The 21,767-nt window shown below is 41.5% G+C and overlaps 1 protein-coding gene across 1 annotated transcript in view; it reads left to right on the forward strand.

Annotated features, from left to right (window-relative positions):
* LOC310965456 (metabotropic glutamate receptor 4-like) overlaps positions 1–21,767 on the forward strand; it is a gene marked incomplete at both ends in the record, with an annotated part of 175,593 nt that overhangs the window by 112,693 nt on the left and 41,133 nt on the right. Inside the window, 4 exons of the mRNA XM_083939061.1 lie at positions 1,361–1,496; positions 1,686–1,840; positions 2,146–2,286; positions 15,224–15,424. Coding sequence (XP_083795187.1) covers positions 1,361–1,496; positions 1,686–1,840; positions 2,146–2,286; positions 15,224–15,424 — 633 coding nt within the window. The remainder of the gene's footprint in view (positions 1–1,360; positions 1,497–1,685; positions 1,841–2,145; positions 2,287–15,223; positions 15,425–21,767) is intronic.

Here is a 21,767-nt window from a genome sequence, read left to right on the forward strand (position 1 = left end):
TCTTGATATCCTGCTGCTCTGCCTTTGTCCTCCTGCTTTTGTTTTCTACATTATTAAGTCAAAACTGAGTTTGAGAGGAAAGAAAGGCTTACAAAATGTGTTTCATGTGCACTGATCCATGCTGAAAAGATGAAAATTACAGGGCTGGTGATGATACATTAGGGGGGAAAAAAGTTGGGCACAGGCAGCTTCTGTCAATTTCTTTTGTCTAAAACTGTTATTAGCTATTGCAGCCCGTCATTCTCAAAATTTGTCTTTACACAGCTCTCTTTGCAGGATTGTTGCATGATGTTTTTTCCTGACCAAATTTAAAATCATTGCATGTGTGACGACTGGGTCAAAATTTCTGTCTTCTCTTCTCAAGCTCAACGAGGTTCCATGACAGTTGTGCGAGAGTGAGACAGTTTCATCAAACATGGGGACTCTGTCTTAGACCTCAAAACATTTATTAGACAGCTAAATTGGGATTTTGCTGCCCCCTCAATGAGCTGGGCACCAGGATGGAAGACCCCAGAATGACATGAGTCTAGACCACCACGTTTCTGCCTGTCGCACACACACACACACAGGACAATAATCTATGCTACAAGGACGAAAGTAACAAGGTTAAAAGCCTTTTTGCTGTTGTATTTGTTATCTGTGTGAGCTTCAACATTGGGCTGTTGACATGACTCAGCTGATAGAGAGGGAGGTGTAACTTTAATTAATTTCCAGTTAGTTGCTCAATAATTTCATTGGTTGCTTCCTCTGATTGCTTTTTGGAGAACAACTTGTCAAGCTTCGGTTATTAATCTTTCGTGTGAATAAACTCACTTTGGCGATTCCCACTGTCCTGAGAGCTGCCGAATGCTAAGAAACAATTCTTCAGAAAAACATGCAACACTGTGGCACTAAATCTCACCCAAGTAAATTCTGTTGGAGAAGCACTGGACAAAACACATCACAACATCCTTTTGATTTGTTTTGTTGACTGTTTAGTCTGCTTTTGCTAGGACTCAAAGCGTTGTTCATATTTTGAGTGCATAATGGGTCTAAGCGGTGATTTAGACCAAACGCATTCACAGGATCTCTCATGCATGAACGTTCTCTGTGCCTGTGTAATACCCTGAGCAGTTTTATTAAATGCTCCATGCTAGCCAACAAGGTCATAACAGTACGCTAACATCACAAGCTACATAGCAGCCCTGAAACAATCCTCTTATGAACAGGTTTATGCATTTATATTAAATTCACACTAAGAGCCTTTTTGATGTTCATTATATGTTTCGTTTCTGTGATTTTATTTGATACTGTAAAGGTATTGAGCTACAGTTTCTCTAAATTATCACACTGACATATCTATATCCTTGTGTGTGTTTAGGTGGTGTATGCATCTCCCAGTCTATCAAGATTCCCCGGGAGCCTAAGCAGGAAATATTTAACAAGGTCATCCACCGACTCAGAGAAAACCCAAATGCAAGAGTTGTCATACTTTTTGCCAATGAAGACGATATAAGGTATGTCATGTTAATAGCTACTTAACACTTCTTTGAAGATTAGAAAAATACTGCAGAAGACGGCACAGAAACCAGGGGGACCACAGCTCTGCCAGATCACTTTGTAATTATTTGCAAAACAAAATCAAAGTGAAGCTGGTCAGGATTTTGACCTTATTTGTGGCAACATCTGTTTCCTTATCTTTGCAGGCGGCTACTCCATGCAGCTAAAATGGCCAACCAGACAGGTCATTTCATCTGGGTGGGTTCCGACAGCTGGGGCTCAAAGATCTCTCCAGTCGTGCACCAGGAGGAGATGGCAGAAGGAGCAGTCACCATCCTGCCCAAGCGGCAGTCCATCAAAGGTACAGAGAAGAGCACCATGCATACATCGGATTTCCATGTATGATCAAACCATGGACATATGTTCATTAAAATTTTCTTTTCATGTGACACAGGGCCGTTGTAAAGCACTGTAACAATTAATCACTTGATCACCAAAGGTCTAAAATCTTGTCTAAGCAACAAAGTCAATTAAACATACTGTATGCAATATTCAATCTATTATACTGTTAAACACAGCAGAGCTCCAGCTCACAGACTGTACCAACACTGTTGTTTACACTGATACTTGCTATGTCAATGACAATGAACCTATTGATTTATCTAGGGTTTGATCGTTACTTCATCAGTCGCACACTGGAAAACAACAGAAGGAATATATGGTTTGCTGAGTTCTGGGAGAACAACTTTAGCTGCAAACTCAGCCGTCACGCCGTGAAGAAAGGGTCCGGGCTGAAAAAGTGCACAAGTAAGATACTCTCTTGTTGTGAAAAAAAGCTATATTTATATATATATATAATTTCCTTTTTGTACAAACTTTTAACCAACATGAAAACATTCTTCTAATGTTTTAAAGTGATGACAGTATTTGTTCCCTGTATGTCTTGACAGCATTGCCCTCTAATAAGAAGAACAGCTGTACATTTACTATTCAAACTCACAGTAAATCTCACAGCTCATTTCAGTGCTGCACTATATTTCTGCTGAGTTTATTGTGTTTACCCACACGGTTATAACAAGTGAATGGCTCAGCTGGGCTGCATGGTTAAAGCTTCAGGCTCAGTGCCATACGTTAAACAGCTGTGGTGAACACAATCTGTCTTGAGGTGGAAAAAACACTGCACATTTTTTAAGATTTAAACACCAATTAAGTAATACAACATACATTTAATAGATAAGGGGTACCATTGTTATCTGGGGTTTTCCTTAGAGAGTTTTCCCTTATCTTAATAGTTAAAACTTAATATATATATCTTACTTCATAGGAATCTACAGAAATCAATTACTCTTTGCTGCACTGATAGTAGTCAATATGTCATAATGTGAGACACTTGCTTATTACACGAGTGGCATAATTATATACATTGTGTGTAATTATTCACAGATTATTACTACTATACTGGACCATATTATTATTATTTTTATTTATTTTTTTTTTCTTATCATTTGTGCTTAGCCATGTCTGACTATTAATATACAGAGCAGGAACACTCAGCATCTACAAAGAAATGTAAATACTACCAGCATTTTCACCTTAAAACTAGCAACACAGCTAATGTTAACAGCTCACCCTGTGATCAGTGTTTTTCTAAGCTCAGTTCAGACTAAAGATTTGCAAAGAGACTAGATGTGTAATGCGGCAAGGTTTTGATATCTTTTTCACCAGTTGACGAAACAGTGTATCATCTTTTTAACAGTTGTAATTAAAGTGAAATTCTGGCAGTAAAATCATCCCAGGGTCTTTTTTGGCAAATACACTCATCAAATAAACCATAGAGACAATTTTTCTATAACTATTAACGGAGATATCCCGGAGAGTCACTAACAGTCCACTGTGAACGCATTAAAACGGCTTTTTTAACCACTAATACTACTCAAGATAACACCAAACCTTTGCAGTATCATGATAAAACAAATCATCAATGGGCTCCTCCCTTTTGGATTTCATCCTGTAATCGTCTTGAATGGACCTTACTATGAGAGGAGCTGCTAACGCGGCCAGAAGGTAAGTCTTTCAAAACACTATTTTAATAAATGTAAATGTAAATGGTTCACTATCTACATTGTTGGTGCTTCAGTTAATGTGTAACAACTCTTATCATGCTACTGCAGGGGTTTGGTGTTATAATGAGTAGTGGTTAAAAAAGCTGTTCTAATGCGTTCACCGCGGTGCCCCGAGCTATTCAGTGTTAGCCGCATTCGGCTGTTAGCCACTGTTAGCGGCTCTCCAGGATATCTCTGATATCTCTATTAATGAGATTCTACATTGTGTTTTTCATAACAGTACAAGGTTTGCATTATGTCGCCTAGTTAGCAAGAATGCTACCAAAAAAGTAGCCTACCAATTCCTTCAGACTCTTTTGTCTGTTAGTAAAGTAAAACCTTGAAGTTCCTGCACACTGTACATGCCCAAGTACAGTTAGGACATTCGTCATTTGGTAATGTTCAACATATGGGCAAGAAGGTCCATTTAATGACCTTTACATTGTTAGGCAACATTCTGGGTATTTGCAAACTTAATGTCTACTGATGTCATTCACATGAACTGCAACATGAAATAAACTGGGACATGTCGAACATTTATCTATAATTGTGAAATGACCTATAGATTCTCGAGATGGTCTTTGCCTCATGTTGGGATGTGCATACACTACCTTGAAGCATTAAAACCACAGAGTTTGTTTTGTGTACATTACAGAAAATAGTATATGTAGCCTGGCGCTACATTGTCGTTATTTAAAAGAAATAATGTTTGCACTCAAAAAGTGACGAGGTCAGCTGAGGACTGCGCTCATACCACAACCTGAATGTAATTCTAATGTAAAAAACAAATGTTTGTGTTTACATTTATAAACAAACAATTTCCGATTCTATTTATTTTTCAGATATGACCGGATCACACTTTGGAAGTATATGTAACTGGGCCGTACAGTATACACAAAATATAAGCAATATTTACAGTATTTGATAAGATGGTTTTCTTTTCAGAGAGGGCAGAGCAATGTGCAACGCGTAAACATAATGAAAATCATTATTACAGTTTGTTACAAAACATAATTATGGTCTGTGCATGCCACATTGACAGGAAGGCAAGACACCAGATGGATCAGCATATCACTACAGGACACAACATCTGAAAATGACCTACTCTCACATTTATACTTAAAGGCCATTTTGATTCTCTTGTCCGACTGAATAATGTGTCTTTAGCTGGAAACCACACACACACTCCAGGGAATCAAAGTTATGACCTTCTTGCTGTGAGGTGACAGAGCTATCCACTGAGCCACCACACTGCCCTGGAGCCAGATCTATGTATGCACAATCTGCATATGCTCCTTTCCACACAGATACTGGTATTTATTAACAAGAATGTAAAGTGACAGCATGGGATTTCCTGAGTGAAAAACGAAAACATCAAAGAGGGAATCTGCGCAAACATTTTTAGGCTTTTATTTTTTTTTGAGCATTACAGAGTAATGAATGTGAAGTAATTTTTATCCACACTATAATACGGTATGTGGTAATAGAAATTAACATATATATGATGATGAGATATATATATATATAATATAAATGTAAATTGGGTTTACAAAATTTAAAAAAAAATACCTCAGTGTCAAGCAATACAATTTAACAGCAAAACAATCTACATCGCACAAAATGACAATGAAGTTGAACCAACACCTCTCAAAACAGTTTCAGCAAGAATTGAACATGACCAACCTTCAAGAATTCAGGATTAATTGCAAAGCTCTTAAATTATAATGTGTTACACTCTAGGTGTACTCTGAGTGTACATTGTCTCACAATGTTGCATGCACCACTAATGGCTATTCATTAGGATTGGGTGATAAGATGTAGATGCCACAAGCTGACAGTAATGTGTTGCTCAGAGATTTTGCTGTACGATTAATACCATTGGCAGCTTTCCATTTAATAAGATGATATAATATCCACCGAGTTAAATTCAGATGGCATAGTAGCAACAGCGATGAGAATGAAACACAGGAGAGGTACAGGTAAGAGAACACCAAACCAAACCAGTAAGAATATAAGTAAATAATGTGAAACCCAAGCCTGGCTTTAAATATGGATATCTAAAGGAGCGAACATATGTATGGTATGTCAATAAATAGTCTCAGTCAGTCAATGTCTGTTATCCAATGGTGTAGTGGTTAGCACTGTCGCCTCACAGCGAGAAGGTTCCAGTTTCGCATCCCGGCCTGGGCCATTCTGTGTGGAGTTTGCATGTTCTCCCCGTGCCTGCGTGGGTTTTCTCCGGGTACTCCGGTTTCCTCCCACAATCCAAAGACATGCATGTGTTAGGTTAATTGATGACACTAAAATTGCCCGTAGGTGTGAATGGTAGTCTGTCTCTGTTCGTCTCTATGTGCCCTGCGATAGACTGGCGTCCTGTCCAGGGTGTACCCGCCTCACGCCCGATGTCAGCTGGGATCGGCTCCAGCCCCCCGCGACCCCGACCCCGGGAAAAGCGGTTGAAGATGAATGAATAAATATTCAAGTCCATGTGCACCAGAATCCGTTCATGATTCAGTAGCCTGATGTCTACTGGCACACAGGACTGGTCTAGGAGCTTTGTGGTGTGCAGAGGGGGGATAGGTCTGCTGCTGAACATAGTCCTCATTTTCGCTAGCTCATTATAGAGGGGGTGGGAGGGGTATCATCTAGTGTCTAATATCTCTGATTGAAATAGTCCAATCGGTTATTTAATAACCCATGAGCAGACATTCCGATCTCATTGTTGGGAATCCTAAAAATGTTTCTCAATCAAGCTTCCAGAAATTGTATGTTTACAATGTATTATATTGAAAATTGCTATATCTAAAAGAAGATTATCACTATTGCCCAATCATACTGTGCACAACAACACAAAGACTGCTTGGACAACGTTGCCAGATGAAACATAGTGACTAACATGCATGTCCAGTTCTAAATGGGTTTGCTGACATCCGTTTGTGTATAATTGTTGGGAGTAATCATCACTTGTATATTTGCAGTAATGATGTCCAAAGAAGTTAGCTGCAAAACCAACAGCTGGTATCGTCTTCACAGTCCCAACACTAAGCACAAGAGACAAGACAGAGGGTTATACATACGGACACTCTGATAAGATAATACTGATAGATGAGTTAGTCTCGAGATTGGAAGGAGTGACCCCTGGTCCCCTGCCAGCGTGAAAATTGGCAAGAACACAGATGAGCTCCTTAGGGAGCTCCAGTGATGGTTGAGGAGCATGCTGTCTGATCAGCATTCTGGATAACAGTCAAAGCATGTAATTACATTTTCACTATAGCTGTGTAACATATGGATCCGTGTGTATGTAGGGTTTTTAAATATATATATATATATATATATATATATATATATATATATATATATATATATATATATATCAAGTTAGGGGTGGGCAATATGGCAAAAATATCATATCACAATTTTATTTACAGTCAAATGACGATCACAATTTTATCAAGGTTTTTTACTTTGATTTGTAATTATTTCGCAAGTTACTGACCAGTGCAACGAAGTATTTCCCTTTGAAAAAACATAGTCCTAAAAGAGAAAATATATAACAAAGCAATTAAGGCCAAATAACCTTTCTGAACAGATTTTTGTGAAATTTTGCCAACTTGTGCCAAACATAATGGACATTAAACAAAACTAAAGCAACCTGCTGCCTCTGCTGGCTGCGGTGTGGCTGGACTTTTCGTCGTTTCACTCTCAGCATAGTACCTGGTTTCTATTTTATTCCTGTTGCGCACATTGACGGCTGATCATGAAGTTGACATGATTATTATAATTATTGTTATTTTTATTTATTATCTAAACATGACCTCCTCATTTCACTACAAAATAAATAAATACATGTGTTGTTGAAGCTAAACAGGTCAGATAAGGTACATTCAGAAGAAGCTTGGAGGAAATGACTCTCACTTCAGTGTGTGCCGGTGCCCGTTCTCTCAACTTGATCCAATCATATTCGCCTCTGGGAGCCGCCATCTTGTCAGCCTTTGACTCCTCCTCATTTCCTTTTACCAAAAAAGTGCATTGATGTGACGTTGGGGGGAGGGAGATACAGCTGTCTGGGTGACATTTACAGAATAAGCCACATTAGCTCACATTAGCTCCATCGCCCGGGAGCGAGGCTAACAGAACACGTTACTAGATAAACAGGAGTGGGACTCCCGTGTCTCTAGTGGCTCTGGGAGTAAAGTGCAGCCAGCATTTATGATCTATGATTTAAACTGATATTCAACACAGTACGGTGCCCAGAGACTGTAAAACACTGACCCTCACAGTTTGAATCCTCCCGGTGCTCCAGATTAGCATCTTGTCACGGGAGTTGACAGGGAATTCACGGAGGATTGGACCTAAATGCAGACACGGAACTCAAGAGTCAGTTTTAACAGATTTAATAAACTTACTTTAAACAAAAACGTGCATAGAGAACAAAGGCAAACACGAAGAAAACTGATACAAACTGACACGAGGCATGAACACAAGAGGCAAGGTACGCAGCAAGACATCTGGGTGGATAGAGTGTGTGGAATTATGATCCAGCACAAAATGAGGCTCAGGACTGGCTTAACATACAGAGTGGCAGGTGATCAGTGCCACCAAGAATCACCTGCCAGAAAAACCAACTCGAACCAGAGAAACAGGAAGTGGAGCACATACAGAATCCCTGACAGAGGGAGACAAAAACAACGACTAAGAAAGGAGAGTAGGACTGTCCTGATCCAATCAGGACACATCTACTGTATGTGTCATAGATAGCAGGCTATACTGAAAGTCATGGTGCAAGTGCGGCTATTTAACTAGCATAACAGAGCTAACGTTAAAACGATGTGTTCCTAAACCATCTGTTGGTACAGCTGATCGAAGAGAAAACCATCTTGTCACTTATGGAAACACCACCACACGAATGACCGCAGTCCAGGTCGAGATGACGGGGTTAGCACGCTAATGATGCTAATCCTGACAACTAGCCTCCAAGGATAAGTGAGAGCCAGAGGCTAGCTGTCACTCAAGAGAGCGCGCCTCCAATAAAATAAAAACTATCCCTCAGTGTTGTGTCATGGAGATATGACTTAAACATACAGACTAGAATGTTATTTGTAAACAAGTCCTAAATAGGTTTAATTATGCTGTGAAAATCGGCCTGTTTAACATGGTGGTCAATCAGTGTGTGGCAGGTTTGGGCAGAAAGGCAGTCTCTGTGAAGTCGCGCTCCGCGTCCGCGTCCGCTCGTTGTTAAACACATTAGGAGTCCACTAGTGAACGGGACATTTAACAGATTTTTAGGTGCATATTTTACAGCTTGTTGAACACATTCTATGAAAAAGTGTGGACAGATAGCGTCGATGTATTGCGATAGCCTGATGCTGCTAGGACACGATGTAACTCCTCCATTCGGTTTACATTTTCAGCAATGACTTCCCACTACTCTCTGAATCAAACATGATGGGGGATGAGATAGCCATGTCACTGCCTTTAGTTCACTATGATTGGTTGATTGTGTCTTTAGGATGGGGCATGAGGCGGACTAGCCAATAGTGTGATTTTGCTGAGGGGAAAAAAACCCTGATGTATCTGGGCAGAGCAGGGAACAACAGTGGATAGAATGTGCCCTATAGACGATACTACGATCTCTCAGCTTTGGCAGATCGTCAACAAGTTATAATCCTTCATGATCTAATATTGTCATACCGCCCACGTATCTATTTAGAGTTAATGGAATATTTACCAGTATCAGTGAAGTGAGAGTATATCAAGTATCAAGTTTTGAATTTAAATTAGAGGTTTGTCACAGCACACTATGCAGTCCTCCTTACCTGAGCTGTAAGGTTAGGAGTTAGCTTTAAACTAATCTCCACAAGCTAGAGATGATGGACCACGACACTCTCATCCATGAGTCCCTTTCTACAATTTTATGATATGGTTGGCGGGTGTAGTTTGTTAAAAAAAAAAAAGTTCATACATGAATCTGTGCACAACCAGGATTTTGGATTATCTTGAGTTACCATGTGATGGTTTGTGGAAAGACATTGTGTTGAGATTTCAAATGTAATATTTTGGTTCTTTGAGGACCACAAGCCAAATGCCATCTAGTTCCATTATATTAGAGAGAAGGCAGACATTTTTATGGCAGATATATCTAATAACTCACGTCAAACGCTAGATTAACAGGGAGGGTTGACTACACAGCTAATTACAAGCTTACAACACGTACGGTAATAAAAGCACAACACTGACCAGCAGCATTCAGTGTCCGGCCGATCGGCTCCTACAAATGGGATTTTCTGTCTTTGTTGTGATAGTTTCCTGAACAAGAGCTACAGTGACAACACCAACGCTTTTCTGAAAAGTTCTGAAATTTTCAACTTGAAAGTGCTTGAAGCATGCACTCTCAAGTCGTTGGTAACAATTAAATAAAGAAGCTGGCACTCGGCCACAGGCCCTAAGAAAAGTATAAAATATGTATATTTTAAATTAAATATGGGCTGCTTCAATATCTGAGGCTGTAGGTTTGTGAAGAAGTAATACAAGAAGCCATAAAACATTATGAATGAAACTGACAAAAGAAAAAAGAATTTATCTGCCAGGATGTTGAATAAACTGATTGAGACACAAAGTTCTTTAATCTTGAGCAGTCATCCAAATAATTGACTGAAGTGAGCTATAATGCTGTAAGACATATAAAACCCAATCAAAGTTAATGTAATAGTAAATGATCCTTTACTGATACTTTGACTCATTCTTTGTACTCCAAATGTCTGTGTACTTCACATCATTTCCTCTTCAAAAACTCGGTGCAGGGGTTAATTTAATGACTCTTTACAATGGTAAAAATTGATTGGGGACTGCTCTTGGCCGAGGTAAATTAGCAATCATTTTATAGTCTCTAGTTGATTACTGGTCAAACCAAGCTCCATAGTCCTCCCATTAGATGATCGGTCTTCATAATACTCAAATGAAGGTTGAACTGACCAAAGCGTTGTGTGATTAAATATTTCAGCAGTAAGCAGACTGTGCAGGAGTTCTTCTCATTGTGTTTGAGATTGTACTTTCCTCAGACACACCTGTCACACATTCAGGTGTGAGGACATTTTCTTCTAAATTATTTTCTAGTCTAAGAGAATACACATTTAATTAAAAACATATTGTACAGATTACTAAGTAATGAAAATAATAGTTTAGCCTCAGACATAAAACAAACAAACATGAAAAACAGCTTTAGCTGTTAATTCTGATCAAAGAAAATCTAAAGTAAATTTTTAAGATGAGCCAAATAATGAAATGTGAGAGTAGCACACACAGCTCCCGTGTCAGATTAATTCAAAAGGCAGCCAAACTATTTTGGCAGGAAAAAACTGGATGGCTTGTGGCCAGTCGCAAGCTGAAAAATGGTCAAAGGTCTAAGCTCACACACACTGTCACACAACGTCTTGTGTGACACCCTAGAGTAGAAGACACCCACATTTTGCTTGTGCTTTGCTTAATCTAAATGGATTTCTCTGAAAGCAAAATGCCAGCCTGGAAAATGTGTGTGAGAGAGCCAAAATGCCAATGAGGAGGGAGCTAGAGGGAGAGACAAAGGGGGAAAAGGGAAAAGGTCTTATAGAGAAGACAATACAAAGTTAGTGTGGGTGGCCTGCCAAGCCTGCAAGAGACATATCACTCTCACAGTCATTCTGGCTTGCAGGATTCCCCATGGCATAAGCATGGCGGCCAATCTGTGACAATCTCTGTCCAATCTAGGCCCTATGGCCCTTAATTACTGAGCCGTGACCTCCAACAATAATTCATGCATTTCAAAAGCTCATGAGATAATCAGGGGCATTAAAACGCCTCTGGTCTGCAGCGAGGAGCAAATGAAAGATGGCTAACAGAAGGAGACCTTTGCTGATTTGGGGGCTGGCACTCTTTCAGATTGAAGTGGCTATTGAAAATTACTTGAACCTTAAGAGGAAAGATGTTGCATGAAAAATGACTGTTCTGTCAAAAAGTGTTTGGTTATGCATTCCTAGATCTACATGTACAAAACATTAACAGAAACCATAGTAGAAACTATACATCAACTCTACCACTACACTGATAGTAAAAAGAGAACATAATTCTGTTTACACAAATGCAAATTAAATTATTAGTTTGAGGCTCTCTGCCAAAATATGTGACTGTGTTTTCACAGAATACACTCAATATATCATAATAATGAATCACTTAACATCACACCACTAGTACAGTACAGGTACAAGGCTAAAAAAAAGCTCTCCTGGTGTCACCTTGTTCCATTATATATTTGGGCACTTGATGAGTGTTTAGGGCAGGTTTTTTCTATTGAGTTTGTATTTTCCTGCTGTTCTGTGAACATGCTGCTTTCCTGAAATGTGTGTGCTATTAAGGTCTCCCAAACTATAGCCAGCAGATAGAAGTTGGACTGCAGCACATTGTACATATACATGTACATTGTACATATTGCATGTTAGAATATTAATGATCCCAGCATCAAAGTTGAATGGGTCATTGTGTTTTCTTTTATTATTTTAATTGTGCAACGTAAAGTGCATTTGTGTCAGAAACCTTTCATGGTTGAAATTATAAATTTGAATTGTTAGGGAAGGAAAATCAAAACAAACAAAAAATCTCAGATAAGCTACCTCTATTTATGTCAACAAATTTGGTTAATTACTTCCAAATTGTGAAACCTTGAGCCCGATGCAGTCCAAAGATTCGCAACGAGACGAGTTGAAACTTGCAACTACTTGCAACGTGCATGTCTTCTGAAACCTGCCAGTTCACAACAGTGAGGGTGTATTTTCTCCATGGCAAGGCCTCTCTGTACTTCTATTCTAATCTCCGACTTTCCAAGGTTTTTTTTTGTAGCTGGATATAATTTGTAGCATTATAAAATAATAATGAGGACAGCGAAAGTGAGATACTTGCTACAGCTGCATTTCTAGTTGTCATAAAACGACGAATACCGATTTATTTCCCTGATTCACTGCTTTGTTCTGGATTACGGAGCTCACTCTCCTTCTTCATTGTAATGCTTGCTCGACCCTCGCTTTCTCCGTCACTTTCTCTGTCTTGCGCACGCTTGTTGTAACCTGACTCTCGCCAGGTGACTTTCATTCCGCCTTGATTCTGTCTTGACTCCGCATAGCTCCACTCAACCATCTGGATTCGCTCCATAGGAAAGTGATCTCAGGGGCCGCAAAAAATGGTCAGGCAGGTCAGCAGGACCGCCGGGCGGAGTTTTATAGATGTGACGTAGCAGAGAAACGACTGCGGAAGCTCGCATCGAGGAAGCAGGCGTCAACATCGATGCTGCCATTGCATCCGTGTTGTCCAGTCTAACGGATAAATATTTTTCTTTTTTTTTTTCTTTTTAAAAGAACACCAGAGAACGGCTCTGAAGGCTTTTGTTGGCGGAAATTATGCCGGCTGTTCTATTTGGCTTTTCCCTGAGTCGCTCTCATCAGCATCACAGGTTAGTTTCGATGTGAGTGGTTGAAGTAGCACATCAATAAAGATGACTGCTAAGTGGTTTATCCAATCATATGCAAGGATTTTTGATAAGACCCAGCCTGCTGAAATCACTTCCGAGTCGAGTGATCCCTGATGGATGAGGGAAGCAAGGTGGAACGAAATTCATCTGGCGAGAGTAAGGTTACGTTCGTTGAGCCTCCATCCATAACTTGCATTTCTAGGAGCTTACAGTTTGTAAGTGACTTGCCCAGCGGACTGAATTGCAACAGGTGACATGAGTTACTATCTAAAACTAGCTGCTGGTGCTGGTGGTCTGCTTTTTCTGATAATGGGCACATCCATTAAAAATTACCTTTTCAAAACAAAAACATACATTTTTGAACTACACATACTTTTACATTTTTATTTTTTAACCAAGTTCAGGTTTATAAAGTACATTTATTTCCCAAAAGACTGTGCACTTATATTTTATACAGTGTACATTTAAAAAAAGATCTCTAGCTTACCTATACATTATCAAAACACATATACACAGGCATATGTATTATGTCAAACCACAATATTTTAACAACTTTGACCACAATTTGATTAATCTTCTGGGCACCGTGGATATTGGTATCACATTGAATGGTAAGCCATCAAATAACTGTTAAGATATTTGATTGACCATGATAAGTGCTACTACACATTTTTTGCACAATGTGTTGGAAACAGCTCTGCACACTATTAGATGAGTTTGCACCCAAAAGTATGGCAATTGTTTTAGAAATGTCAGCAGCACATCCCCCACTGTGAGTTTATTAACTTGCCAAGCTTAATTAATTATTCTATTTAGCATGTATATAAATATATGCAGCTCTATCATTAGCTTAACCCTAGTAATTGGTCTACTGTTAATCTCAACTGAGCACACCTGCTATTTATAATCCTGTTGCACATACAGCAGAGTTTTATTGAGATGGTTTTCAGATTTGATGCTCAAGGAGAAGTTGGGATTGGCATGTTGTATCTCCTTCTCAGACACCACCTCCTCAGAGCAATTAACAATCACAAAAACTGCTAGAACAACCTCAGCCAGGATTAAAAAGCTCCTATCACAACTCGTTACTAAGCCTATGAGCGGATTATCCCTGTCCTATGAATGGACGTCTCCATTACCTGCCTCTCTGATTCCTCGCTGACTTAATTTGCAGTTGGACACTCAGTCAAGAAGGTCAGGATTCGATCACAATGGAACACAGGGGTTAGGAAAAGGGCATGAGACATGTAGGTAATAGTGATTGGAAAAGACATGACATAATGTGTACAGAATCACTCAGAGGAAAGTTCATGTATTCCTGCTGGAGAGACCCGAAAGAGTTTTTGTTTTTAACTGATGAGATTTTCCTGAGGAGAAAACCTTGCACTCCAAATATTGGAATTGATTTGCTCCTCTGCAGCGATCCAGATATTTACTTTCTAGCTAATTACAAGAGGCAAAACAATTCAGTGTGCAAAGAACAAGACTCACCGAGGAGCAATGTGTTTCCTCTCTGCCTTCTGGACTGACACCACACCCTCCATTTAAAGGGTTTAGGTCATTGCAAGTGGTTTCTACCGAATTGTCCTGTCCAACCTGAGCTGCTCTCCGAAGTGGCTTTGACATGAGGGTAGAAGTGTCGAAAAGATAAGTTTTAGTGACTGCTGGCAAACATAAGTAGTGTCCTCAAGTTATTCTATAATTGAGTTTCAAGATAGATCTCTTCAAAAGTCTTTTTTGAGGGTACTGTTATGGATATTACTTGTCTGGGACAAGCACTTAATATGATGCTTCATCATCAGCCTACTTCAAATGAGGGTCAGAGACAAACTCACAAGTAGATAATTCTTTAAACTGGATCCTTTCATTGAAACCACTTGAATCTTTAACTGAACACATTTTTCTTGATTGCATGATGTGGCTGATTACTGATTGAGCATTTCAGATACACTCGTGAAATCCTTTCCAGTTTCCCTCAGGGTTGTTGAACTACATGGATATTAATAATGAGCCAAATGAGTGACCACACAGAACACACATGTATTACCCAGGATTTTAATGCATGTACCCAATTAAAAAAAAAATTGGAATACAAACAGTATAATAATTCATGTGATGTGTCTAACTTACACCTGCCTGTGTTTTACAGATCAGGAGCGGATAGGAAAGGACTCAAACTATGAGCAGGAAGGAAAGGTGCAGTTTGTGATTGATGCAGTGTATTCAATGGCTCATGCCCTGCACAATATGCATCAGGAGCTTTGCCCGGGGAGAGTCGGCCTCTGCGCTAAAATGGATCCCATCAATGGCACTCATCTGCTCAAGCACATCCGCCGTTTAAACTTTGCAGGTCAGTCACATTTATTAATACTGGAATTCATGTTTGTTTCAACTAGTAACTTGAACTTTCAAAAGCACTCAGGTCAATAAGTTTGTGGTTTTACAATACTGACAGAGTTAATGTACAATTCATAATCAGCCTCATTCAAAATCAGCTCTTTATTGTTTAACTATTGTGGAAAAACAAGACCAAGATTATGAAGCCTCACTAGCCTACCTGTGAAGCTGCCATTAGAAAAACTAGTCCATGCATTTGTTACTTCTAGGCTGTGCTAGTGCAACTCCTTATTATCAGGCTGCTCCAATAAGTCTGTTAAGAGTCTCCAGTTGGTCCAAAATGCTGCAGCTTGTGTACTAACTAAAACAAATCGAAGAGAACATATTTCTCCTGTATTAGCTTCTTTGCACTGGCTACCTGTAAAATCTAGAATATAATTAAAAATCCTTCTCCTTACCTACAAAGCTCTTATTGGTCAGGCTCCATCGTATCTTAAAGAGCTCATAGTACTGTATTATCCAACTAGATCGCTGCGCTCTCAGAATGCAGGGCTACTTGTCGTTCCTAGAGTCTCCAAAAGTAGAATGGGAGGCAGAGCCTTCAGCTACCAAGCTCCTCTCCTGTGGAACCAACTCCCAAGTGTTATTCGGGTGGCAGACATATTTCATATATCTCCCCATATTTAAGAGTACGCTCAAAACTTTCCACTTAAAGCTTACAGCTAGGGCTTATGAGCCCTTAGCTATGTTGTTATTTTAAAGATGATTGTGCCAGGACAGATGACTGTCCTCCGGGAAGCTGGGTCTGTCCGACGTTCCTGCCTGTTGTGGGGAGGGTTTTCGTTGCCACCGTACTCTATGGGGGAATTGTTGGGTATGTGTGGCTCATGGATGGGTCATGGAGTGTGGTCTATACCTACTCTTTAAAGTGTCCTGAGATGACTTTTGTCATGATTTGGCACTATGAATAAAATTGAACTGAATTGAATTTCATTTAATTGAATTGAATTAGGACATATAATTGATAATATTCTACGCCTCTATGGGATTTATCTAGAAGTCATTCATTTTTTTCTCAAATTGCTATATCATATTTCAAACACCTTTTACCACATATAAGCACCCAATTCCCCTTTTTATTTTATCCTATTTGAATTGTTTGCTCAATTAATCATCATTATCATGATCACTTGTTTAACAGAGAATTATTTTCATTACATTCACTTGTCAGTGGAGCCTAATAGCAGAGGACTTACAATATGGAAAAAACAAAACAAAACAGGCTTTGTGTAACAAACATCTAATCAAATAATTCAATATGTACCAAACATCCAGTCAATAATCCAAGAGTACCAATCTCTTAGTACAATACTTCAAGAGTACCAAACTCATATTCTATAATTTCATGAGTACCAAACTCATATTCCATAATTCAAGAGTACCAGACTCGTTCTCCATATTTAAGAGTCCCCAACTCTTCAACCAAGCTGTAGCTGCTTGAGAATGTTCTCATTTGTCCAGGTCATCATTATCCCCAAAGCAATTTCAGTCAAAAGCGGTGGTCAGATGGGTACATGAACTGATGAAGCCTCTTGGATGAGAGGTGAAACATCTTCCTAGACAAATAACCAAGTCTAGTTGCTTTTGACTGAAATTGCTTTGAGGAATGTCAGTGAGCTCTTTCTGTGAAATAAATACAGAATCCTCCAGCCTCTCAAACTCAGTGTAATGTTTAAAGCTAGTAACGCAGTTGAATTAAGATTACATGGTCAATAATAAAGCTGTAACCTAAACTTGTCTTTAGCTGACATTAATAATTAACGTGTATTTCTCCCGGTTTAATGGCGTTAGCCAGCAGATGGTGGCAGCACCGGCAACATTACTAATTAATTTATGCAGCTGAGCTTAACACAGAAGTTACATTCTGTGATTCTTTTGTTTTGGCTGTGCCTGAAGTTGTTAAAGCCAAACAATATAACCAGTAATATAACAGCAGCAGCAGCAGGTGACGTGCTCTCCCTGTCATCTGCAGAGTGTGGCCACTCGTGCCTCTTTGTAGGAGAGAATGACTTTCTGCTCCTGATGTTAATGCTCTAAAAAGTACATAGATAAAAAGATTGCGCATGAGTCTCAAATCTTGAGTCCCCATCTCTGCTGGACAGAAATGCTCTAAAGCGAAACTAGCAGCTGGTGGACCTAATAGCTCTTCCTGCAACGCAAATGGGGGAGGAAATGGGCAGCGAGCAACGTGCCAGGGGGATTTGAATGGGACTTAATGTATCAATACTTGCGGTCAAAAAATCGATACTTTGTGTGGAAACAAAATAACGATTTATATCGCAGAATCGATAAAATCCTACAGCACTACCCTACTGTAGCTTCACTTCCTGGTGGGCTGACCCTCTCTCATCTGACTGCAACTAGTTTCAACCTGGGGTTTATCTGCAACATCCTTTAATTATGCCATCTGTGTTAAGTTGATAATAATGTGAAAGCATGCTAAATCATTTTTATTTAACCTCTATACATGCACAGTGAGTAATAACAAAACTTCAATGATATGGTGACAAAAATAAACACTTCATGTATGGTATTAAGGATTAATTATGATCTGGGATGTTAGTTCAAATTTCCATGGCAATGCATCAAGCAGTTGTTGAGATATTTCAGTCCAGATCAAAGTGGTGGACAGGCTGACATTGCCGTCCCTACAGCCATGCCAAAAACTATTGTATATTACTTTACAATGGCATAACATTGGAGAAAGGACTAAATTATTGCAAAGATAATACACAATAATAATAATATATGTGTATATATTCCAGCAACACTGGAAGGCTATACAGTTACTTAGCTAATGTATTGTATGTGTTTTACATTACCTTGAAGGTATTGGAAACACATTTTCTCCATGAGGAGGTCATCAACATCTCATGGGTCACAACTTGGTGCCTTAGTTACTAAGGTCTGTTGTATAACTTTGGGTTACTTAACGTAACCTCGGTTCTTTGATAACAGAGTGAGGTGTTTCACTATGGGAATCGCCTTGGTGTGACCAACTATGGAAGCTCCAATGACACAACGTCTGTCTGTGACAGACATGTCAAACTGTGCAGGGGTCACGCCCCCTCATACTACCACAGATGACCGGCCCTTCCTAAATCATTCAACACTGGTTTCTTTCCGTGTCTATGCAAGGAGGGAAATGATGGTGAAACACCTCACTCTGTTATCAAAGAACCGAGGTTACGTTAAGTAACCCAAAGTTATTTTTCTAACTTCGTTCGGTGTTTCACTATGGGAGATATAGACGCCTCCCGGATTGCATCCAATCTCCCGAAGCCATAATAAAGCTGAGCTGGAAAGTTACTATCACAGGGACCCTGGCGTGTTAGCCCTTAGCACTGCCTGTGCCAAAGAAGGTCCAGTGACATCCAGCCTGTAAAACAAGTGTGAGGCGTAGCCCAGATCGCCGCAGCAAAAATGTCCCCTACAGACACTCCTCTGAATAAGGCCCAGGAAGTGGCCACACCTCTTGTAGAGTGAGCCCTCAACCCCTGGGGTGGCTGCATGCCTTTACAACTATAAGCCAGAGATATGGCCTCCACAATCCAGTGTGACAGCCTCTGGCGGGACAATGGCCTTCCTCTATGGGAAGTAGCCCAAGACACAAACAGCTGATCCGTTCTCCTGAACCCAGCTGACCTGTTCACATACACATGTAGGGCCCGGACCGTGCATAATGTTTTAAGCCTCTCCTCCTCACCTGAGGAAAAGGGAGGAGGATGAAAAGCCGAAAGCTCTACTGTGGGACATGTGTAGGCAGACTCCACCACCTTAGGCACAAATGCTGGATTTGGCCGCATGCAGGCCCTGGTGAGTCCTGGTGCAAACTGCAGGCAGGACGGGCGGATGGAAAAAGCCTGCAAATCACTCACACACTTTGCTGTGGTCAAAGCTTAGAGCAACACTGTTTTGAGAGAAACAAACTTAATCTCTACCGCCTCTATGGGCTCAAATGGGTGATGAGAGAGGGCATCCAACACAACTGACAGGTCCCACAAAGGAACCAGGGGCCTGGAAACTGGAAGCTTGCGGCGCGCACCCTTCATGAAGCGACCAACTAAAGGATGCTGCCCCACTGGCTTATCTCCGAAGCCCACATGACAAGCTGAGATGGCCGCTAGGTATACTTTAATTGTAGAGAAGGCCTTCCCCTTATCTACCAATTCCTGCAGGAAACACAACAGGTCAACCACCGAGCACTGAAAAGGAATGGTGTGTTTAGAGACGCACCATTCCTCAAAAACCCGCCACTTTACACTGTAAAGAGAGCGAGTGGACGGGGCCCTTGCACTCTGAATGGTGTCAATAACCTGTGCAGGCAGGCCTGCAATGTTCAGGTTCCACCTCTCACGGGCCAAGCCCAAAGAGCTATGCGATCTGGGTGAGGGTGGTAGATCTCTCCGCGTGCCTGGGACAGAAGGTCCCTGCGTATGGGGAGAGGCCATGGCTCGCCCGCTAGTAGCTGAATTATTTCCGCTACCCAATGCCTGGACGACCATCGTGGTGCTATCAGGATTAGCGACAAGCCCTGCTCCCTCACCCTGGCTAGAGTGGGGGAGATCAGGCTGAGGGGGGGAATGCATAGAGCAGCCCTCTCGGCCCCGGGTGGGCCAGAGCGTCCACACCCAGAGGTGCATTTACGTCCGACAGGGAGAAAAACAGTGGACACTGAGCGTTTTCCTGCGAGGCAAAGAGCTCTACGGCTGCCTGGCCGTATTTCTGCCAGAGCTGCTCTACCACCTGTGGGTGGAGAGTCCATTCTCCGTACAGGGGGTTCCCTCGGGACAGAAGATCTGCACCCGTGTTCAACACGCTCGGAACAAGGGTTGCTCGAAGGGACATGAACCTGGTGCTGCTCCACAGTATGATCTCCCGAGCTAACTTGTGCAGCTTCAGAGAGCGATTGCCGCCCTGACGGTTGATGTATGCCACAACCGTGGAGTTGTCGGTTTTCACCAAGACATGGCGGCCTTGGGCAAATTGGTGAAAATGCTTCAGTTCAAAAAACACCGCCCAAAGCTCCAGGAGATTTATATGAGCTCGAGCCAGCCTCGGGCTCCACGTGCCATTCACTGCCCTGCCCAGCAGGTCGCACCCCATCCTGACAGGGACGCGACCGTCGTCATGGTTACTCTCGACGACACCGCCCCCAGCGGAACACCCGACGCTAGCGCCGTCGAGTCCCTCCACGGGCGGAGAGCCGCCACACACGCCAGCGTCACTTTCACCCTGTGGCTGAGGTATGGCGTGCGCACAGGCGCAGCACTGCGGCCGAGCGCTGCGACCCAGCGCTGAAAATCCCTCTTCATCAGAAGCCCCAAATGTACAACAGATATTGTTGCCGCCATGAGACCGAGCAGGCGCAGGCACGTCCTGAACAACACTACTTTGCCCCGCTGAAAGAGGGAGAGACACTGCGCGATAGACGCCAACCTCCCTTCTGACAGCGTGACTCTGTAAGAGAGGGAGTTTATAGTGAGACCCAAATACTCCGTACATTGCATGGGTTCAACTCGGCTCTTTGCCCAGTTTATATTGAACCCCAGATCCACGAGATGATTTATCACCATAGCGGAATCTTTGACTGCGAGAGAGTGAGAGCATATTAGATAGTCGTCTATGTACGTATCATTACAAACCAGTCTCCCGGACGAATAGATCGACAAAGCACCCTGTGTGTCAACATCCTGAATGTGTATTTTCCGTAGGTGTCTGTTTAACACACGGAGATCTAGAATGGGACGGAGGGATGAGCTCCCTTTCTTCGGAATGAGGAAGTAACAGGAGTAAAACCCTCGCTGAGCCTCCGTGCTCGAGACTGCTCTGTTGGCTTGTTTGTGTAACAGGGACGTTATTTCGTCCTCTAGGACACGTGCTGAGTCTCCCCTGGCCACTGAAACTAACACACCGTTGAATCTGGGTGGTTTCATGGCAAACTGAAGCCTGTACCCTTGTGAGATAGTGGACAGGACCCATGGGTGAACTGCACATGCGTGCCGGCGGTCTGCGCGGACGGGAAGTGGGCCCCTGTAGTCGCACTGCAGTGACGTCTCCCTCCTGAGGAGCGCGAGCTCCCCCTGCGGGGATTAAAAGGCCATGGCAGTCTTTGATTTTGTTTTGTTTTGGGGAAAGCACTTCGCCCTTAGCTGTGGGCCTCGCTGCGAAAGTGCCTGTTTTATTTTGGAACACTGTTGTGCTTGGTGACACTGTGTTACTCGTTGCCCCTGAGTCTCTTCCCCATGAACATGAGGGGAGAGAAAATGAGAGACCACACCTGGAGAACTGGAACC

The sequence above is a fragment of the Echiichthys vipera genome, assembly GCF_963691815.1.
Source record: "Echiichthys vipera genome assembly, chromosome: X".
NCBI classification, from domain to species: Eukaryota; Metazoa; Chordata; class Actinopteri; order Perciformes; family Trachinidae; genus Echiichthys; species Echiichthys vipera.